The 20719-nt window shown below is 43.3% G+C and overlaps 1 protein-coding gene across 3 annotated transcripts in view; it reads right to left on the bottom strand.

Annotated features, from left to right (window-relative positions):
• RFX4 (regulatory factor X4) overlaps positions 1-20719 on the bottom strand; it is a 195538-nt gene that overhangs the window by 65226 nt on the left and 109593 nt on the right. For all 3 annotated transcript variants that reach the window (XM_004373788.1, XM_004373787.2, XM_004373789.3), the window contains 3 exons: positions 18798-18961; positions 5295-5395; positions 2676-2734 (listed from right to left, as the gene is read on the bottom strand). In XM_004373788.1, coding sequence (XP_004373845.1) covers positions 2676-2734; positions 5295-5395; positions 18798-18961 — 324 coding nt within the window. The remainder of the gene's footprint in view (positions 1-2675; positions 2735-5294; positions 5396-18797; positions 18962-20719) is intronic.

Genomic DNA, 20719 nt, shown 5'->3' with positions numbered 1-20719 from the left:
AGGGCCTTGGATCTTGGGTCTGAGTATTTGGGGGTGAGTTTTCGTTGGGATGTCATTTAGTGGGACCCGCTTTGTGTGTGGTCAGGAAAGCTTGGGTGTTTTGTTAAGAAGTTCCATGGTCCTTTATTCCCAGTGCTAACTCCAGCCCACAGTGGGAATGTGTCTGGGAGCTGTCTTGTGAGGATGGAGAGGTGGCATGTGCTGATTAAATTACATACTGTCTTTATGTGAAAAGTTGGGAGGAAGTACATGTGCGTATGCACGGACACACATGCACAGTGGGCGTCAGCATGCATGAAGATGCCTTTACCTACACATGCGCTAAAGGAGCAAAGGCCCTTCCTAAACTGCTGAGCCCCAGAGGGAGGCACCAAAACCATGGCTAGGCCACTGACATGACCCAATAGGCTCTCCCAAACTGGGGAAAGAAACCGAAGGCCAAGCTGGCAAGGGCTCCCGGGGAATATAGCAGTTTCTTTGTTTTCTTCCCTGAATCCCAATAATCTGTCAGACCTGGCCCCTCCTCAGAACGGTGTCCAGGTGTGGGCTCTGCACCAGGCGTATGAATCTGGGAGGGTTTCCTTTGGTTTCCACCCCTTGCAACACTTCTGTCAGGGGCCGGACAGGAACAGTGAGGTGTATGGGGTGGAGTTGTATACTTCCCAGTTGTGGCCTAGAACCTTCCTTCAGGCTTTCCTCCCTCCCACCTTGACCTTGAGTAACCAGCACCAACCCAGAACCAACAGCACTTTAAAGGAGAGCTTGCAAACCCAAACACATGAAGGGGCAGGCAAGTGACATATATGAGGACAGTGCCCCTGGAAAGGAGCATGATCCGTCCAGCTGACTATTGTCTTGGGAAATGTAGCAGCTCTGAGATTCCTCTAAAGCTGTCGTCTCCCAGTTTTAAATGTTAGTGACCAAGTAAAAAATAAAGTCCGGACATATGCAAGTTAAACATCAATAACCACCGTGCATCTGAGGGCCAGCATTGGCCTGTGGCCACCAGTTTGCAATCTCTGCTTTAAGGTAATTAGTACTTTAATGTAATGATAATGGGCTGCCTGTTCAGACTTCAATTCCCCTCATTAAGGTGCAAAATTAAGTAGAAGTACAAAGTCCTATGCCATCAAGTTCTATGAATATCCAAGATATAACCATGGAGGAGATAGGGGCATGGAGTAGGATCTTTCACTGTTTATACACTTTTGAAATGTTCAAAAATTTTTATAATAATAGTATACCACTTTTGTGCTAAAAATAACACAAAGCTGGAAAAAAATGAACAAATTTGGGGAAATATTTAACACCTGGCCTTGAACTCTTTGGATGAAGCAACAGACAAATCATCCTCCTTATCTGTTTGACTCATTTACCTCAGAGGGTCACAGCCAGAGGTGATCTGGCTCTCAGGCTACATTCTTGGAGTCCCTGGGTGGTACAAGTGGTTAAAGCACTTGGCTGCTAACCAAAAGATTGGAGGTTCAAGTCTACCCAGACCAACCTCCAAAGAAAGGTCCAGCAACTTACTTCCGAAAAATCAGCCACTGAAAACCCTATGGAGCACAGTTCTACTCTGACACAGATGGGATTGCCATGAGTAGGAGTCTACTCGAAGACAACTGGTTGGTGGGCTGGTTGGATATTATTGTCACAATTCATAGGGTGGGAGGGAGGTGGTACTACTAGCATTGTTATGGATTGAATTATGTCCCCCTAAAATATGTGTTGTAAATCCTAACCTGTATGCCTGTGGAGCCCTGGTGGTGCAGTGGTTAAGAGTTCAGCTGCTATCCAAAAGGTCGGCAGTTTGAATCCACTAGCCCTTCCTTAGAAACCCTATGGGGCAGTTCTACTCTGTCCTGTAGGGTTGCTATGAATTGGAATTGACTCAACAACAACGGGTTCTTTTTTTTTTTTTAATGCCTGTGGTTATAATCTCATTTAGGAATGGACAGTCTTTGTTATGTTAATGAGGTAGGATTAGTGTAGGGTGTATCTTGAGTCAGTCTCTTTTGAGGTATAAAAGAGATTAAACAGGCAAGCAAGTAAGAAAGATAGGGTAAGATAGATGCCAAGACACATGGAGATCTCCAAGGAACCAGAAAGCAGAAGCTGAAGAGACAAGGACCTTCCTCCAGAGCCGACAGACAGTGAAAGCCTTCCCCTAGAGCGAGAGCTCTGAATTTGAATTTCTAGCCTCCTAAACTGAGAAGATAAATTTTTGTTTGTTAAAGCCATCCACTTGTGGTATTTCTATTACAGCAGTACTAGATAACCAAGATAGGCATCTAGTGGGGAGGGGCCAGGGATGACACTCAACATCTATCATGCACAGAACAGGCCCTTACAACAAAGAATTACCCATCCCAAAATATCAGTAGTGCTGAGGTTGAGAAACTCTGATATAAGTTAAGGGAAACACGAAGTTCCAGAAGTAGAACATATCTGAAAGGTTAAGGGACAACTGATGTCAGAAATAACTTTGTATTTTGTTGAAACTATTTAATGATTGGCTATTTTTATTCCGTATCTGTAGAAATGCAGTATAATAGTGAGAGTGTACGGTTTACCAACCACACCCTGGCCAAGTCCTACAAGGAGTTGCTTTTGTGGATTTGACCTTCATTTGCAATGACTTAGCAGTGGTAAAAATGAGAACATAAGACAGCTACCTGGCAAAGATGATTTAGTGATGTTTGCCGTCTCAGAATTTGGGAGAACCTTCTCGACACTGCAAGAAGAAAAGAGTTAGTTTGAGATATTTGTGTGCTTTATGGTCCTACCTTGGATTTTCCATGGGTAAATTTCCAAAGAGTAGCTCCCTTATTTGCCTGAAGTTTCTCACTGTCCAGCCCATTTTATGTACCCATTGGCCAAACCCTGCATTGGATTCCTTGTTCTCCTATTTGAACTTAGACAATTATTTCCTAAGGGTGTATTTGGGGTACGTGTTTCAAAGTCACACACATGGCACACTGGCAGGTGTAAGAAATTGTGGCGTCAATCAACCATGAGTAAAAGCAATTATTTACTTGTCTTTCATTTCGCTAATTGCAAGCTCACTCACTTCTCCCCACAAATAATTGCAGGAATCAAGTGGGAGCTTTGAAGAAGCCCCTTTAAAAAGTAGTATTTCTAATGGGAAACCGTGATTGAGCCTCAGTGGTATGGGGTGCTAGGGGATGCTTCTAGATGAAACACTGGGCTGCACATTAATGAGACTTTATGCTCATAATTTCCATTTTGTCGAATGCTCTCCATAATCTATTTCCGTGTTTTGAAGCTCACTGCAATTAGGAAAACCTCCCGTTGTCTTCCGCTGACATACACTGAGAGAGGCTGAGAATCTAAAGTGGAGAGATCTTACATCCATGGATTTCGAAGCAGACAGGCATATGCCTGACCAAGGTCTTCGTTCTTCCAGGGTCTTTAGGGTGGTGTTTGTCCCACCCCCTCACACATTCTCCAAGTGCATTCTTAAACTCCCTGGGAAGAACAGCTTCCTCCACGCACCCACAGATGGAAAGTCCAAGACAATTCCTCACTGCTGATTTTCTTTTCTTTTTTTAATATTTTATTGTGCTTTAGGTGAAGGTTTACAGAGCAAAGTAGTTTCCCGTTCAACAATTTGTACATAGAATGTTCCAAGACATTGGTCGCAGTCCTGTCAATGTGTCAGCACTCTCCCCATTTCTGCCCTGGATTCCCCATTACCTTTTGTCTGGCTTTCCTACCCCCTCCTGCCTTCTCATCTGTGCTTTTGGGCAGATTTTTGTCCTTTTGGTCTCATATAATTAACTGTTCTAAGGAGCTCGTTCCTCTCTGGTGTTATTGCTTATTTTGTAGGCCTTTTCATTGTCTAGATGAAAGGTGGTCTCCAGGAATGGCTTCAGTTCCATGTTAGAAGAGTGTCTTAGGGCCATAGTCTCGGGGGTTCCTCCAGTTTCTATCAGACCAGTAAGTCTGGACTTTTTTATGTATTTGATTTTCATTCTACATTTTTCTCCCGCTCCCCGGGACCCTCTATTGTGATCCCGAACAGAACGGTCTCACTGCTGACTTTCAACAAGTTTGTTTTGTCAGCGTAATTAAAATGAGTGCAGGGCATTCTTTTCATTAATTTCTGAACTGGTCAACAAGTAGTTAGAAATTTCCCTTGGATTATTCTAATTTGGACTCAGAGCCAGGTTGGTTTGAAAAACAGGGCGTTGGGTGGAGGAATGGGGGGGCGCTGGGAGCGGGCAGATGAACTTCTAATTTTCCAGGCTGATCAATCGTTAATCCTTCTCCTTAATTACTTTTTCTTTAACTTTGTGATGTGGAATTTAGTGCTCATGGAAAGAAAAGAACTGAGAGCCGTGAAATAAAGCAGGCTTTATCAATAGGTGATGGGCCCTGCAGGCAGCCTCAAAGCACGTCTGAAAGGGCCCCATTTGCCTGCGGAGAGAAGGTAATTTGATCTCCTTCATTTTCCTTGATGGCTCTTGCTTTGGACAAGAATAACGAGTCGTATTCAAATGGGGCTTTAAAAAACATATATCTTAAAACTTTGTTTTGCTTAAAATCATTTCATCTTTGTCTAACAGTGACAAACGAGTCTCGCCAGAAGTACAGGCCCATCTGACAGAAAAATAGATCTGGTTTTCTCAGGCAGAATGAACGATGGGGAGTGAGTGGTGATGCTCACAAAAGAGAAGATTCACAGTCCCAGCCCCCGCGCCCTTATGAGAAATATTCATTTGGCTTTCTAATTAGGCAGGGAAGTAAGTACCTGAACCCATTTTGTGGGCAGGGGCTTTGTGGAAATCTCAGAGCTTTGGCATCAGATGCACTTAAATTTGACTTCTGGTTCCTGCTTACTTGCTGTGGGGCTGTGTGACTTTGGAGAAATTTCTTTGCCTCTTGGAGCCTCATCAGTAGTATAGGGATACTCTTTCCTCCATTGCAGAGGTGGTGTAAGGGTCAAATGAGATAAGAAGTATGGTGGTGATGAGCACGAATTTAGGCGTGATGTAGACAGACCTGGAAGCAAATCCTGGTCCTGCTACTCGCTACTTCTCTAAGTCTACTTCCTTTTCTGTAAAAGAAGAAGTGTGCTACCCATAATAAACATATTGTCAGGATTAAATAAAGTATCACGTGTAAAGTACTTAGCATAATACCTGGTGCTTTGTAGGCAAACAGAAGATGGCTGATATCATTATTATTTTATTAACAACCTATGTAAAATGTTTGGCTTTAAAATGTTACTCCCTCATCCCCTCTGCTGCCAAACCCACTTCAGTACTTACATTCAAATTTAATGTTTCGAAGATTTTCTGGGAGGTCGTGGAGAGCCACTTTCAGCCACTCGTCCAACTGCTTGGCAAACTTTCGGATCACCTGAGTTAAGCTAGAAAGAGAAATGATACACTTTAAGGGTGTGTGTGGCGTGTTGCCCAGTCCTCCCAGTGAGTCCCTGGAGGGTTGTATTTCCCCTAGTGGTGTTAGGTGCCACCCACAGCAGCAAAGGCGTAGTGCAGGCAACCCAAGCCCTGCAGACCGCTGCTACATCTGGGAAGAGCATGAGTAGAATGAGCTCTGCCAGCGTTGGTCCACCAGGGAGATGCAGCAGGCACAATGTGGGGAGAGGCCACTGAGAGGCTTGGCTGCCTCCAGAACTTTCGTAAGCAAAATGAGATCCTTCATGTTTTTGATGAGCTTTGTGTAAGGGGTGGAGACAGTGGGTCGTGGGCCCAGAGGGCACTTTGCAGTTGGCCTGTCCTCCTCATGCTGCCAAAGCCCAGTCTTGTCTGAGCCCCTCAGCTGGGCAGGAACCCTGTCTGCAGCACACGGCCATGCCTGCCTACCCAGCCTGGGCTTGGGCTCACCAAACTGCTTGCTGCTTTGCAGGAACTGGAAAGCAACAGCTTTTTTTTTTAAATTCACAAACAACCCTGATAAGGGTCTTGAAACCAGATAAGATTTGGAGAGTCAAGGCCCAGTCTAGGGTGGGAGGGGAGTGGGAAGGGAGATAATGATGATGTGGGGGATGGGGAGATGGGAATTTGGAGTTGAAGACATTGAGCACCATTTCGAGGCTCTCACCATCAAAATCATCTGCTCATAGCTCTAGGTCCAGTTTCCTCCCTGAAGTCCTCCTTGGCCATGCCAGCCATAGGGACCTCTCCCATGTTGACCGCTCACCATCCCTGCCTTCCACCCACACTGCCTACACTGCCCTGGTTCAGTCTCCCACCAACTCTCTCCTGTCAGACCACAGTCACCAACCTCGCTCCCCGGGGCAATCCTGCCATGTTTCTCCTGTCACTCACAATTCCCCTTTCCAGAATTCTCTCCAACCCTTTCCATGACCCTCACACCTCCTACCTCTCAGGGAAAACAAACCGCAAAGGAAAAATGTCATCAACATTCTTCTACTTGCTTGTCCCCCTACTTCCTAACAGAATAAAGGAGCAGTCCCTCCTCTTGTCCAAAGCCAAATCCCCATCCCTGCCCCTCCTGTCTTCTCAGGAATCTTACATTACTGACAGCCCTTTCTCCTGTATATTCAACCTTTTCTTCTATACTGGATCATTCCTCTCATTTAATGTGTTCAAAAATGTCTCACCTTAAAAAAACAAAACCAAAAACTCTTCCTCCCTCAACTCTATACCTCTTCAAGCTACCACTCTCCTCTTCTACTTCATAGACATCTTCTTCACATTCCATTCACTCTTCAGCCCACTCCTGTCCCTCAGCCTAAACAGCTCTCACCCAGGCAGCAACCTTCATCCATGACACCAAACCCAATGGAAACTTTTTGGTCCTCATCTGGCTGGACTTCTTGGCAGCATTCCATTCTGTTACCCACTTCCTCCTTCTGGAAACACTTTCTTCCATGGGCATTTGTGACCACTCATTCTTCTGGTCGTTCCTCCTCAGTCATTTTTGAAAGTTACTCCCCTCTACCTGGCCATTTTGTGTTTGAGTTCTTCAAGTCTAGTCACAGGCCCTCTCTTTTCATCATTCTTTATTCCTTCCCTGGGTAGTTTCTCAATGCCCACAGCTCCAGTCACCATCTATACCCACTGTTATATCTCCAGCACACTCAGAGTTCCAGACCAACCACCTACTCCACTTAGAAGTCCCAAAGGCTTGTCAAACTCAACATCCAAATGGAAATGGATTCCCCCACCCCACCCAAACTTAGTCTTTATCCTGTGTTCCCTATTTCAATGTCTACTGAAACTTCCAGGAAGTTTTTGCTTTTAATTGTTTATTATGAAAAATTTCAAACATAACCCAAAATACACATAAGTGTATAATAAAGCTCCATGTACTCATCACCTACCTTCAACAATTAACAACATTTTGCCAGTTTATCACCAAAATCAGTTGCCATTGAGTTAATTCTGACTCATGATGACCCCATGTGTGTTAGAGTAGAACTGTGATCCATAGGGTTTTCAACGGCTAATTTTTCAGAAGTAGCTCATGAGGTCTTTCTTCTGAGGCATCTCTGGGTGGACTCGAACCTCCAACCTTTTGGTTAGCAGCCGAGCACATTAACTGTTTGCACCACCCAGGGACTCCTTAATCTATCACACCTTCCCTTTTTTTGACCTGAGTGTTCTATGCAAATCCAAGATGTCATGTCATTTCACCCCTAAAAACTTCAATATGCCTTTCTGAGAAAGTCTGAATAAGTATGTATATGCACACACACACACAAACCCACACCCACATCCATACCATGCCATTAGTATACCTGACAGAATATACAGTATTAAAATGTTGGTATTCAAGTTTCTCTGTTTGTCTTAAAGATATCTTTTAGTTTATTTGAATCAGGATCCAAAGAATGTCTACACATTGCATAAGAGATATAAAATACACTGTTCTATTTCTTAAGTCTTTTTTTTTATCCTATTTCATGCCATTGATTTATTACCAACATCATGTCATTTGCTCCCTGGAATGCCCCTCATTCTGATTTGGTTGATTACTTCCTTATAGTGCCATTTAATTTGTTCCTCTATCCTGAGTGCCTCCTATAAACTGGCAGTTAGGTCTAAAGACTCAAATTCAGTTACAATTTTTTAGGCAAGAAAACTTTGTAAATGGCCCTTGTGCTGTCGATTGCAGCACATCATGAGGCTGATAATGTCTCGCTGTCCCTCTTTTAGAGTACCCAATTTTGAGACTCAGAAATTGTCTCTCTTCCCATTTCCAAGCATTGCAGATAGTTCTATCTCTAAATTACCTCTAAACCTCACCCAGTTTTCTACCATTTCTTCCTAGTCTAAGTAAGCTACCATCAACCCTTACCTGTGCTGCTGCAATAGCTTCTTCCATACCGTGAGAGGGATTTTTCCAAAGCACCTGCACATTTGATCTATCTTGCCTTCTGATTAAAACTCCTCAGTAGTTTCACACTATTGGGATAAAGACCCAAATCCTTCCCATAGCCCCAAGGCTCCTACTCTAGCCTCGCTTATGTCTCCTGCCCACCTTGCACTTCCTCCCTTTATCAACATTTCTGCCCCACTGGCTCTGCCCTATTCTCTCCCACCTCAGGGCCTTTGCCCATGGCATTATTTCAGCCTAGAGCATATCTCCCTTCTTCACCTACTCAACTCCTCCTCACCCATTTCATCTTAGTCCAGATGCTAATTCCACGGGAAAACCCCCTGATTATTCCTCTTGAAGGACCCTGTAATTGTTACCGTTCATAATTACATACTAACCAGGGTATCTGATTAATGTCCACCTTTCCCACTAGATTGTAAGTTCCATGAAGAAGGCAGGGGCTGTGCTGTTTTGCTTATCATAGTATCCTCCGTACCTAGTATAGTGTCAGCCCCATCGTAGGCATATAAGAAATGTTTGTTAAATGAATGAATGAATGACTCCCAGCCCCCAGATGGACAGACCTCAGTATATTCTCCACAGAGCCCTATAGAAACTTTCCCTCCCCCCAACCCCATTTATTTCTCTGACTTCAGCTCCTCCCCCTCTCCCTGGTTTACTCCATTCCCACAATGCTAGCCTCCCTTCTGTTTCTCCAACACTCCAGGTCCTTGCCTGCCTCACCCAGGGCCTTTGCACTTGCTGTTCCCTCTTCTGGAAAGCTCTTGGCCCAAATAGCTGCATGACTCCTGCCTTACCAACTTCAAGTGTTTCTTCAAGTGTTTCCTTCTCAATGAGACCTATTATGACTATAGTATTTAAAATTTCCAGTCTCCCCATTCACTCAATTCACCCCACTGTCTCAACACTCTCGATCCTGCCATCTGTTTTTTAAAAATTACTTTAGCTGCTGGTTGAAAATAGACTGTAGTAGGGCAATGCTCAGAGGTCACTGCAATAATCCAGGCAAGACAGCGGTCAGGACAAAAGTGATAACAATGGCACTGGGGAGATGTGGTCAGATTAAAATAGTTTGAAGACAAATGTAATGGATTTCCTTGTGAGTGAACGTGGGTTGTAGCGGTTTGAACAGCATCTCCCCCAAAAGCCACATCAACCTGGAACCTCAGAATGTGACCTTATTTGGGAATAGCGTCTTTGCAGATGTGATTAAGTTAAGATGAGGTCATACTGCATTAGAGTGGGCTCCAAATCCAATGACTGGTGTCCTTATAAGAGAGGACACAGAAAGAGGGAAGGAGGCCATGTGAAGACAGAGGCAGAGACTGGAGTGATGCAGCTACAAGCCATGGAATGCCAAGGATTCCCACGAGCCACCAAATGTTAGAAGAGGCAAGGAAGGATCTTCTACTACAGCCTTCAGAGAGAGCATGGCTCTGCTGACTCCTTGATTTCCCCTTGACACAATGGGTTGACACAGTGGCTGCAACAATGGGCTCAAACATATCAACGATTGTGAGGATGGCGCAGGACAAGGCAGTGTTTTGTTCTGTTGTACATAGGGTCGCTATGAGTCAGAACTGACTCGACGGCACCTAACAACAGCAACAACAGCAACAACAGCCTCCAGAACTGTGAGCGAATAACTTTCTGTTGTTTTAAGGTACGCAGTTTGTGGTTCTTTGTTACAGCAGCCCCAGGAAACTAATACATGGGTGAACGAGGAAAGAATGGAGTCGAGTATGTCTTCCTGAAAGAAAGGGGGTATATGTATTCTCTGAGCCTAGCAGAGAGTCCCTGGGTTACGCAAATGGTTAAGTGCTCAACCGCTAGTGGAAAGGTTGATGCTTCGAACTGACCCAGAGGTGGCTTGGAAGATAGGCCTGGCGATCTGCTTCTGACAGGTCATAGCCTTGAAAACTCTATGGAGCAGTTCTACTCTGCAACACATGGGGTCGCCATGAGTCGGAAATGACAGCAACTAACAACAAGCCTAGCAGAGTGACTGATACACCAGTACCAACCAGTTGTCATTGAGCAGACTATAACTCACGCCAACCCTATATGTGTCAGAACTGTGCTCCATCGGGTTTTTGATGGCTGATTTTTCCAAGGTGCCTCTGGGTGGACTTGAACATCCAACCTTTCAGGTGGCAGCCAAGCTTGTTAACTGTTTGCACCACCCACAGACTCCGACTGATGCATTAAAAAAAAATAAAATAAAACATTGCTGTCAAGTCAATTCCTACTCACAGCAACCCTACAGGACAGAGCAGGGCTGCCCTATAGGGTTTCCAAGGGGCGCCTGGTGGATTTGAACTGCCAACCTTTTGGTCAGCAGCCAAACTCTTAACCACTACACCACCAGGGTACTTAATAAACATCAAATACTGAGTGAACCAGAAGTGCTGCATGTGTAATAAAGCCAAAGTTCAAAAATGGTATCCGCTGTTAGCACACTGGATCCAACTTCTGAGTGAAAAGACTTGTCAGAATATTTGGCTGCTCTTGCCATATGTCAAAATCTAGAGATACTGACCAGAGTGGTCACCCCATGGCCACTGGGATGTCAGGGAGGGTAGGTCTGCCGTTCTCACCCACGACACCTTGCCAGAGGCAGTACTCGCAGCCAGAGCAGGGGTAGCCAGGCTTGGTCCGGAGCAGGGTCATTTACTACACCTTTCACTCGGTTGCAACTGTTTACTTTTATTAAGCTGAAGAAAGGTGGGAGGGATTCAGCTCAGAAAGGATTCTATTTTGGGCCTTGGACTTGGAGCTGCCAGACTTTTAAGAGTAATCTAAACATTCTGGCTGCTCTGCTGTGGTGTCAAATGAGCAGGTGAGGAGCTAACCTCCCAGTCACCTAGTCCAAGAGACGCCTTCCCCACCACCGGCCACTTGAGATTCTTTCCTTCCTTGGTATCCTGACCTCCTTCCCTGCTGACTTTTGCCTGTCTCCTTCCTCAAGCTCCTTCCTCCTCCCATCTCACAGCCCTTTTACTCATGCATCTTAATTCCACACTTTAACTCCCTGAATGACCTCCAACTCCAACCGGAAGCGTAATTACCACAGCAACAACAGTGCTAATAGCAGCTACCTATTAATGACTGCAAGGTGCCAAGCACTAAATACTTCACACGTATTTTCTTATTTAATCCTCACGCCAACCCTATGATATGAAGCAGGTGCTATTGTTAGTCCCAACAGAAACATAAGAAACACAGAAGTTCTTTTATGTGTTCAAAGAGATGCAGCAAGTAAGTGGCAGAGGTTGGATTCAAACTCAGATCTGCCTGGCTCCAAAGCCTGGCCTCATAACCATTATCTTACTGTGGTCTCAGGTGATGAAAATACTCACACATGTGACAGATGCCTCATTACTCACCATCTCCAGACCAATGCCTTCTCCTTTTCTGTCACCAGCACTGCTATTCCTCTAGCATCCCAGAATCAGCTCTCAAGCTTCTCTTTGCTTCTTTGACATCTCATCCTCCCTGCCTATCCACCACCACACACACACACACACTCTCTCACACACACTCTCACACACACTTACCTGGGTCTATCCAATTAGTCATGAGTCCTATTTATTCTAACTCTGCAGGTTCTCCCATCTGGTCCCTCCCACCCACTGACAGAGCCCAGGGATGGGTCCTTGTCAGCTCTAACCTGAACCATCCCTATGCCTCTGGTCTCATTCTCCACCCCCAGTTCCTCCCTCCACTGGTACATGGGAAGGAGTCCAAGCTTCAGAGCCAATTAAACCCTGCCTCTGCCACTTGCAAGTTAGGTGACCCTGAGCAAGTCAGCGAAGCTCTTTGAGCCTTAGTTTCCTCATCTATAAAGTAAAAATGATAACTTTCTTCTCAGGATTGACAAATAGATTGGGGATGGCATGCGTAAAAGGTCAGGCACAAACAACCCTCAGTAAGTAAGGTGGCTATTGTCCTTAAACTCTGGACAAATTTTCCAGAAGCACAACTCTGGTTCCAACCCCTACCGCCTTTGCAGCTCTGAACTCTTTACTAGGCAGGCATTTCATTCCAAGGGCTTTAGAAAAGGAAATAAAAATTAATATTTACATTCGGGGGGGGGGGGAACCACTCTGGAAGGGATTCCATTTTCTGAGTCAGTCATAGAGTTGCCTGACTTTTAAGAATAACCCAGACATTCTGATTTCTCTGCCCTGAAGTTAAGTCATGCAGCAGTGAGGGGCCAGACTCCACATTACTGGATTCCATGGGTCTTTCTCACCCTCAGTCGTTTCCTCCAGCTCATTTAACACAACCGGGGGCCCAGACTCCTGCCCCTGGCATACACAGCCTTCACCAATTTTGGTCCCAATCTCTCTTTCTGTCCTAAGTCCCACTGGCTCTCTGCACATTCTCTAGGCTTCAGTTCAAACAGAATTCCCATTCTACCTATTTTCCTGTATATGTATATACACCAAACCCAATGCCATCTAGTCGATACTGACTCATAGTGACCCAGAAGGACAGAGTAAAACTGCCCAATAGAGTTTCCAAGGAACAGCTGGTGGATTCAGACTGCTGACCTTTTGGTTAGCAGCCAAGCTCTTAACCACTGTGCCACCAGGGAAATATATAAATATATATATACATATATATATGTATTTGTTAATTTGGATCTTGTCTGCAGACCCTACCCTTCCCATCTCAGCTTTTTAAGACGCTCCCAAAACGTCTAGCCTCAGAACAAATGCCACCTCTTTCAGGGAACCTATCTTGAGCTTTAGATCACCACCCCTACCCTGACCTGAGCCAAAAGGGGCCTCCTCTCTTCCCCCATCCCTGTCTTTGTAACACTTCTCATCACCTTGTCCATTTATGTAACCCCTAACATGCCTTCTCACTTCAGTTAGACCAGTGGTTATTAACAACCACTGTGCCAAGATCACTTGGGAGTTCTTAGAGGTGAGAAGCCCAAGTCTGGGAATGATTTACTTTTCTTATAAATAACTGTAGATGATTCACGGTTATCTCTCTAATAAAAACCCACTGCCCTCGAGTTGATTCCAACTCACAGTGCCCCTGTAGGACAGAGTAGAACTGCCCCATAAGGTTTCTTTCGAAAGCTGTAAATCTTTATGGAAGCAGACTGCCGCATCTTTCTCCAGTGGTGTGGCTCATGTGTTTGAACCACCAACCTTTTGTTTAGCAGCCAAGCGCTTGGGCTCCTATCTCTATAATAGGGTTACTTATTCCCCTGAATTTCAGTATACTGTTTTGAGTTGGAAAGGAAGGGGTGGGACTGAGCTAATGACCTGGGAGCTGTGTCTCAGTCTGGATCTACCCAGGGTTGTGAGTGAGAACTCGTAGCACCAATTCTCATTTTGTCCTCTGGTGAAGCACATGGCCTGGCACACAGAAGATACTCAGACAAGTGTGAGGGATGAATGAATAAATAAAACTGAAAAATCAGCTGTCAGAGGAAGACTGATCTTTTTGAATACTTTGTCTTCCTGGTTGAATGGAAAAGGCACTGGATTTGTAAGCCAAAGATCACAGTGGAAATTGGCTATGTAATTTTTAAAAAGTCTAGCAGGGATATGTTTATCTTATTTAATCTGTCTTCCCAAGACCTAACACTTGTAGGTAATCAATAAACATTTGTTTAATGAATGAATGAATATACTGTTGAGTCCTGGTTGTTTCATTTGTTTGTGGGTTGAAGGTGGACAAGTCAATTCACTTCTCAAACTTCAATTTCCACATCTGTAAAAAAGGAGCTAATTTTAGAGAGGAAAGCAAGGGTTAGCATTTCATTTGTACCCTACAAACTGCTCTATAAAGTTCAAAAGTTTTTTTTTTTTTGGGGGGTGTGTGTGTGTGTAACACCTATAAAAGATGCATATGCTTTTATTGATCCCTTAGGAGGGGCCTTCTTAGTATAAAATAGAGGTGGAGATTTAACCATTATCCAGTTCACTTGATCAATGCACAACAAAGAACGTAGTAACCTAAAGCCTAAAGGAACTTAAAAACCTTAAAACTTAAAAACCTAAATATATATATACATATACACATGTGTACACAATATATATATGTGTGTGTGTATGTGTATATATACATATATACACACAAAAATAATAATAATAATAATAATTTAGAACACTTGAAAAATTCAGAAACACATGAGACCAAAATTTGGACCATATTCCCACCTGGAAGTAATCTCTGTTAGCCTGTTTGGGTGTGTTTCTGTTCCACCTAGGATGTAGAAAATGGAAATAGCATCACTCCCACCATCATAACAGGAAAGAGCTAGATAATCTACAAAATCATAACTTTTCTTGAACCTATCAGAGAGCGGAGGTCACAGGGAAACCACCCAGTCTGAAATTAATGGAAAGACATATCTCCAAAGAGAGAAAAGGAGACAAGACTTGGGCACTGGCTCATCTCTGATACAGGAAGGAAAGCAAGACAACCCCACAAATGAGTAAAAATAATTCAGCTAAAATGTTTAACAAATTGTTAAAAGTCAAGTGTGAGCTAACATGAGTGCATAGAACTCCGGGAGCTTCAGCCACAAAGGGAATTCAAAGCCATTCACAGGCTTTTCACAGATTTCACCAGGTATTCATGAGAAAGATTGGGGGCAGGATAGTAGAAGAGAGAAAGTCTATCTCACAGGAACATGTATGGAGGAAGGAAGCAGCTGCTGCTGTGAGAATGGCACAGAATCCCTTTTGGAGCTTTTAACCCTATGAAACAAAAGCCTCAAGTGGCTAAGGGAAGATCAGCAAATCTGTTGATCCCAGGGCAAGGGGAAGACAGACTAACAGCCTAGGGAAAGAGAAGCATGCCCATTTCCAGGCATAAATACTATTTACCTCAGCCTCTACTATTCTACACATGTTTGGCAGTCAATCAAAAATTACAAAAGAAACAGAGAAACAAGAAAAGAGCCTATTCTCAAGAGACAAAGCAATCAACAGAACTAGATTATCAAACAGACTTTGAAATAACTGATTAATATGGCAACCCCATGTTTTACAGAGTACAACTGTTCCATAGGGTTTTCCCATGAGTTGGAATTGACTTGAAGGCAATAGGTTTGATTTGGTTTTGGTTTATGAGTAATGTGGTCCAATCATGGCGATAATGCAGGACTGGGCAGCATTTCGTTCCATTGTGCATGGGGTCACCATGAGTCAGTGGCTGACTTGACAACAGCTAACAACAACAACAAATGATTAAGATGTTAATGATCCTAATGGAAAAGACAATAAGCATGAACAGATGAGGAATTACAGCAGGAACAGAGAAATTATGAAAAACAGTTGAATGAAATGTTAGAAGTAAAAACAAAAACAAAATATGGTAACAGAGATGAAAAATGCCTCAATGGTCTCATCAGTAGAGTTCACATACCCAAAGAAACAACCAGTAAACCTGAAGACAGGTCAATAGAAATAACCAAAACCAAAATACAAAGAGAAAAATATATGAAAAAAGTAAAACAGAGCATCCAAGAGTTGTGGGATAGTATCAAATGGTCCAACATACAGGTAATGGAAATCACAGAAGGAGAAGAAGGAGCGCAAACAGAGCATAAGAAATATTTGAAGAGATAATGGCTCGCGATATTCCACAAATAATGAAATTCATCAAACCACAGAGCCAAGAAGCTCAGAAAACCCCAAGTAGGACTAAAAATAAAACCAAGAAACAGAAATGATTCATTACCACCAGTCCTGCCCTACAAAAAATGTTAAAGAAAATTTTTCACAGAAGCTTGGATCGACACAAAGAAATGAAGATCAGAAATCATTAGAATGAAGGTAAATAACAAGACTTTTGTATCTTTACTCATTCCAAAATATAATTGCCTTATTGTACCAGTCTGGACTGAATGTTGATACTGGCTTTATTCATAATGGCCAAAACTGGAAACAACTCAAATGCCCTTTAGCTGGTGAATGGATAAACAAAATCAAGATGGACCAATAAGCAATATCATGATAAATGGAGAAAAGACTGACATCGTCAAAGATTTCATTTTACTTGGATCCACAGTCAACACCCATGGAAGCAGCAGTCAAGAAATCAAACGATGTATTGCATTGGATAAATCTGCTGCAAGAGACCTCTTTAAAGTGTTGAAAAGCAAAGATGTCACTTTGAGGACTAAGATGCACCTGACTCAAGCCATGATATTTTCAATCGCCTCATATGCATGTGAAAGCTGGACAATGAATAACAAAGACTGAAGAAGAACTGATGCCTTTGAATTATGGTGTTGGCGAAGAATATTTAATATACCATGGACCGCCAGAAGAACGAACAAGTCTGTCTTGAAAGAAATACAGCCAGAGTTCTCCTTGGAAGAGAGGATGGCGAGACTTTGTCTCATGTACTTTGGACGTGTTATCAGGAGGGACCAATTGCTGGAGAAGGACATCATGCTTGGTAAAGTAAAGGGTCAGCGAAAAAGAGGAAGACCCTCAAGGAGAGGGACTGACACAGCAGCTGCAACAATGGGCTCAAGCATAACAACGATTGTGAGGATGGCGCAGGACCGGGCAGTGTTTTGTTCTGCTGTACATAGGGTCTCTATAAGTCGGAACTGACTCGACGGCACCTAACAACAACAACAAAATATGCTAAAAACTACAAAACACCGTCAAAGGAAATACAAGAGAACCTAAATAAATGGAGAGATACGCTGTGTTCATTACTTGGAAGACTCAATATTGTAGAGATGTCAACTATTTCAAAATTGATCTATAGATTCAATCAAGTCCCAATCAAAATCCCAGCAGGGCTTTTTATAGACTCTACAAAATTAATATGCAAAAGCAAAGGAACAATTTTTGAAAATAACAAAGTCGGAGGACCTACAATGCCTGGCTTTAAGACTCATTATAAAGCTACAGTAATCAGCCCATTGTGGTACTGGTGAAAGTAGAGATGAATGGAACAGAGCTGACTAACTGATTTTGACCAACACATATATGACCAATCCATTTTCCCCCGCTTTGAAAGGCAAGTCACTGGAGAAAGGATAATCTTTTCAACAAATGGTTCTAGAATATTTGGACCTTCATATGTAAAAATAAAAAAATAAGCCTTTATCATACCTCGTACCATATACAAAACTTAAAAGGAGTTATAGACCTAAATATAAAGCCTACAAAATTGTAAAATGTAAAGCCTAAAACTTCTAGAAGAAAAAATAGGAGAAATTTTTTGTGATCTTTCTTGGCAAAGAATTATTAGATACGACACCAAAGGCAAAATCCATAAAAGAAAATAATGAAAAATAGGACTTCATCAAAATTAAAAACTTCTGCTCTTTAAAAGACACCGTTAAAAAAATGCAAATGCAAGACACAGGCTGGGAGAAAATATTTTCAAAATACATGTCTGATAAAGAACTGTATCCACAATATATAAAGCACTCTCAAAACACAATAATAATAAAACAACTCAATTTTAAAAAGTCGGCAAACACTTGAAAAGATACTTAACCAAAATATACCAATGGATGGCAAATAAGCAGCTGAAAGATGCTCAACATCATTAGTCATTTGGGAAATGCAAATTAAAACCACAAGGTGACATTGCTACACAACTATTAGAATGGCTAAAACAAACCAACCAACAGAAAACCCTGACAATACCAAGTGCTGTTGAAGACACAGAGCAACAGGAACTTCATACATTACCTGTGGGAATGCACTTTGGAAAACAGTTTGGCAGTTTTTATAAAGTTAAAGATATACTTACTATATAACGAAGCCATCCCACTTCTAGGTATTTATGCAAAGGAAATGAAAACTGTCACAAAAACCTGTATGTGAATGTTGAGACTGGCTTTATTCATGATGGCCAAAACTGGAAACAATTCAAATGCCCTTTAGCTGGTGAATGGATAAACAAACTGTGGTATATCCATATTATGGAATACTACTCAACATGGATGAATTTCAAATGCATTATGCTAAGTGAAAGAAGCCAGACTCAAAAGGGTATGTACTGTACAATTCCATTTATAGAACATTCTGGAAAAGGCAAAACTATAAGGACAGAAAATAGATGAGTGATAACCAGGGTTATCAGAAAGAAGGGTTGACTAAATAGGGGCATGAGAGAATTTTCTGAGGTGATGGAACTATTCTATATTTTGATTGTGTACACTAAAAAGGGTAAATTTTAGTGGGTGTAAAGTATACCCTCAGTAAACCTGAATATAAACAATCATATTAAAAAGCTACAAAAATATAATATAAAATAAACTGACAGAACTGAGAACAAAAGTATCTGTTGTATCAACCAATGTAAATGGGCTGAACTCACCTAATAAAAGAAAAATCAGATTAGGTCATAAAATAAATTCCAATGGTTCTGAACACAAGTGAGTTATAAAGGTTAAAAATGAAAGGATGAGAGGAGACAAGAACACCTGTGCCCACCTGTCAGGTAACGCCTGCAGCACTGTGGGCATCAGCACCCCGGAGATAGCTTTGTAGAGGATGGAGTCACACACGCCGACGATATTCACCACCGTGGAGGAGCCCAGCACGGGCAGCATGTGGGGTGGCATCCCTTGCCAAAAGTGCAGAAGAAAACTTTGAACCTGCATCGACCCACAGAGAGGAGAGGAAGCGTGAGGTTACACAGGGCACTTCAATAGAGCCTCAAGACTCCACCGAGGCCAGCCCAGTCAGCAACGCTGCCATCCAGTCCCCCTGGAGCTGCAGAAGCTGTGCCCAGCCTCTTATGGCTTAGGAGGCCCTGGAAGTGTCTCCTGCCCCAAGTCTTCCTACTGCTCGAGAACAGCATGGCCTGGAGCCTGGGGTCTCCTCTGCCCTGGGAGAGAGGAGTAGCACATTAATCCTTCGGCCCCTTCAATGCTTACTGTGGCCTCAGAGATGTTTAAGGAAGGGGAGCAGGATATTGTTCATAACAGGGTCAGAGCATAGGTGATCACTGTTCTGTGAGCCCGCTGGTATCTCAGGGGCCCCTGGGTGTTCTGGGAAAGAAGGGAAACATGTGGGAGTTGTAGGCAAGAGTGTATATGGCAGGGAGGAGAGAAGGTGCCACAAACAAAATTCTCTTCATTCAAACTTGTCTGTCCCAAACCAGGCGAAGTGCAAGGGCCTCTTCATAGCCAAATACCTCCATTTTCTCAAAGAGTCCTGGCTGGTTGGCGCCATTTTGGGATGCTAGGTGGTGATGTCTGGGTGGTAGGCTACGTGGGCACACGAAGTATGTGTGACTGATATTTTTTTAAATTCCCAACCCCTAGCACAGAACAGGAACATAATAAGTACTCAAAAATGGGAGTTGTTATGGATCAGAGCAGGAACTCAAGGGGTGCTGTTGATGAACAAATGGCAGAGTGAGTGCCTGGGGCAGAGAGCTCCTTGATGGCTCCCCTACATCTGTTACCTGTGAGTTGGAGGTGAGGAGAAAGCAGGGGTGGTGGTGGACAGTGGGACAAGATAAGGGAAGTGAAGGGAAATAGTAGAAGATGGTTAACTGGTATATATAACAACATTCAAAAATATCTTGACTTCAGCTAACATTGAGGAGCGACCCATCTTGAAGCTGGGGAACAAGTAACTGAATGTTTGTAAATTCTAACAGGCATGACTTGGTTCCTGGATGATTGTATATCCCTCTTTCTCCCTCAGATGGACAGGTAGCATTACTCACATCCCTGGCTCCTAAACCAGACCTGATCCGGTGCGGGAGATAATTTAGTACCTCCGGCCTAATACTTTGGAGGTGATATTATTATTGTCATTGGCTTTATTTATTGATCTCCTACTAGGTACCAGGAACTTTGCATAGGTTCTCTCGTTTGATACTCATTGATAATCCGATAGCTGAGACATTATTTGTCCAAAGCCAGACAGCAAGTCAGGCAGGAGTTGAGAGAGAGCCCATGTCTGCTTGGCTCCAGTCTTGTGGCTAGTCTCACCTTCACGTGGCAGCTGGGCTTCTACCCCATTCCTGATGCCCATGTCTCTTCCTGGGCTTCTGTGTCCTTCAGGCCCCTCCCAGGAGTAGAGGCTTGCCTCCTTCTGACCAGGTTGCCTCCAGGAAGTAGAGCACTACCCTGCCCCCAGCCTGGTAACAAAGCTCCCTGTGGACAGACTTCCCCCATCTAGGAGCTAGGGGATGGGGAGGGACGCATGCCCCCCTGACTTCCTAGAGGAGAAAATGGACATTGCTCAAAACATGATCAAAGTGTTGAATGAAGTCAGCTCTATAGACTGTGAAACTTAAGTCACAGTTTTGTTTATTCCATGACAGGGAAAAATATTGCCAAGTTTTCATCTAGATAGAAAATTAAAACAAAGAAGATCCAGGTGAGCGAAGACATCCT

Source organism: Trichechus manatus, unplaced genomic scaffold, assembly GCF_000243295.1.
Source record: "Trichechus manatus latirostris isolate Lorelei unplaced genomic scaffold, TriManLat1.0 scaffold00027, whole genome shotgun sequence".
Classification (NCBI taxonomy): Eukaryota; Metazoa; Chordata; class Mammalia; order Sirenia; family Trichechidae; genus Trichechus; species Trichechus manatus.
This window is presented reverse-complemented; position numbering and strand designations above follow the sequence as displayed.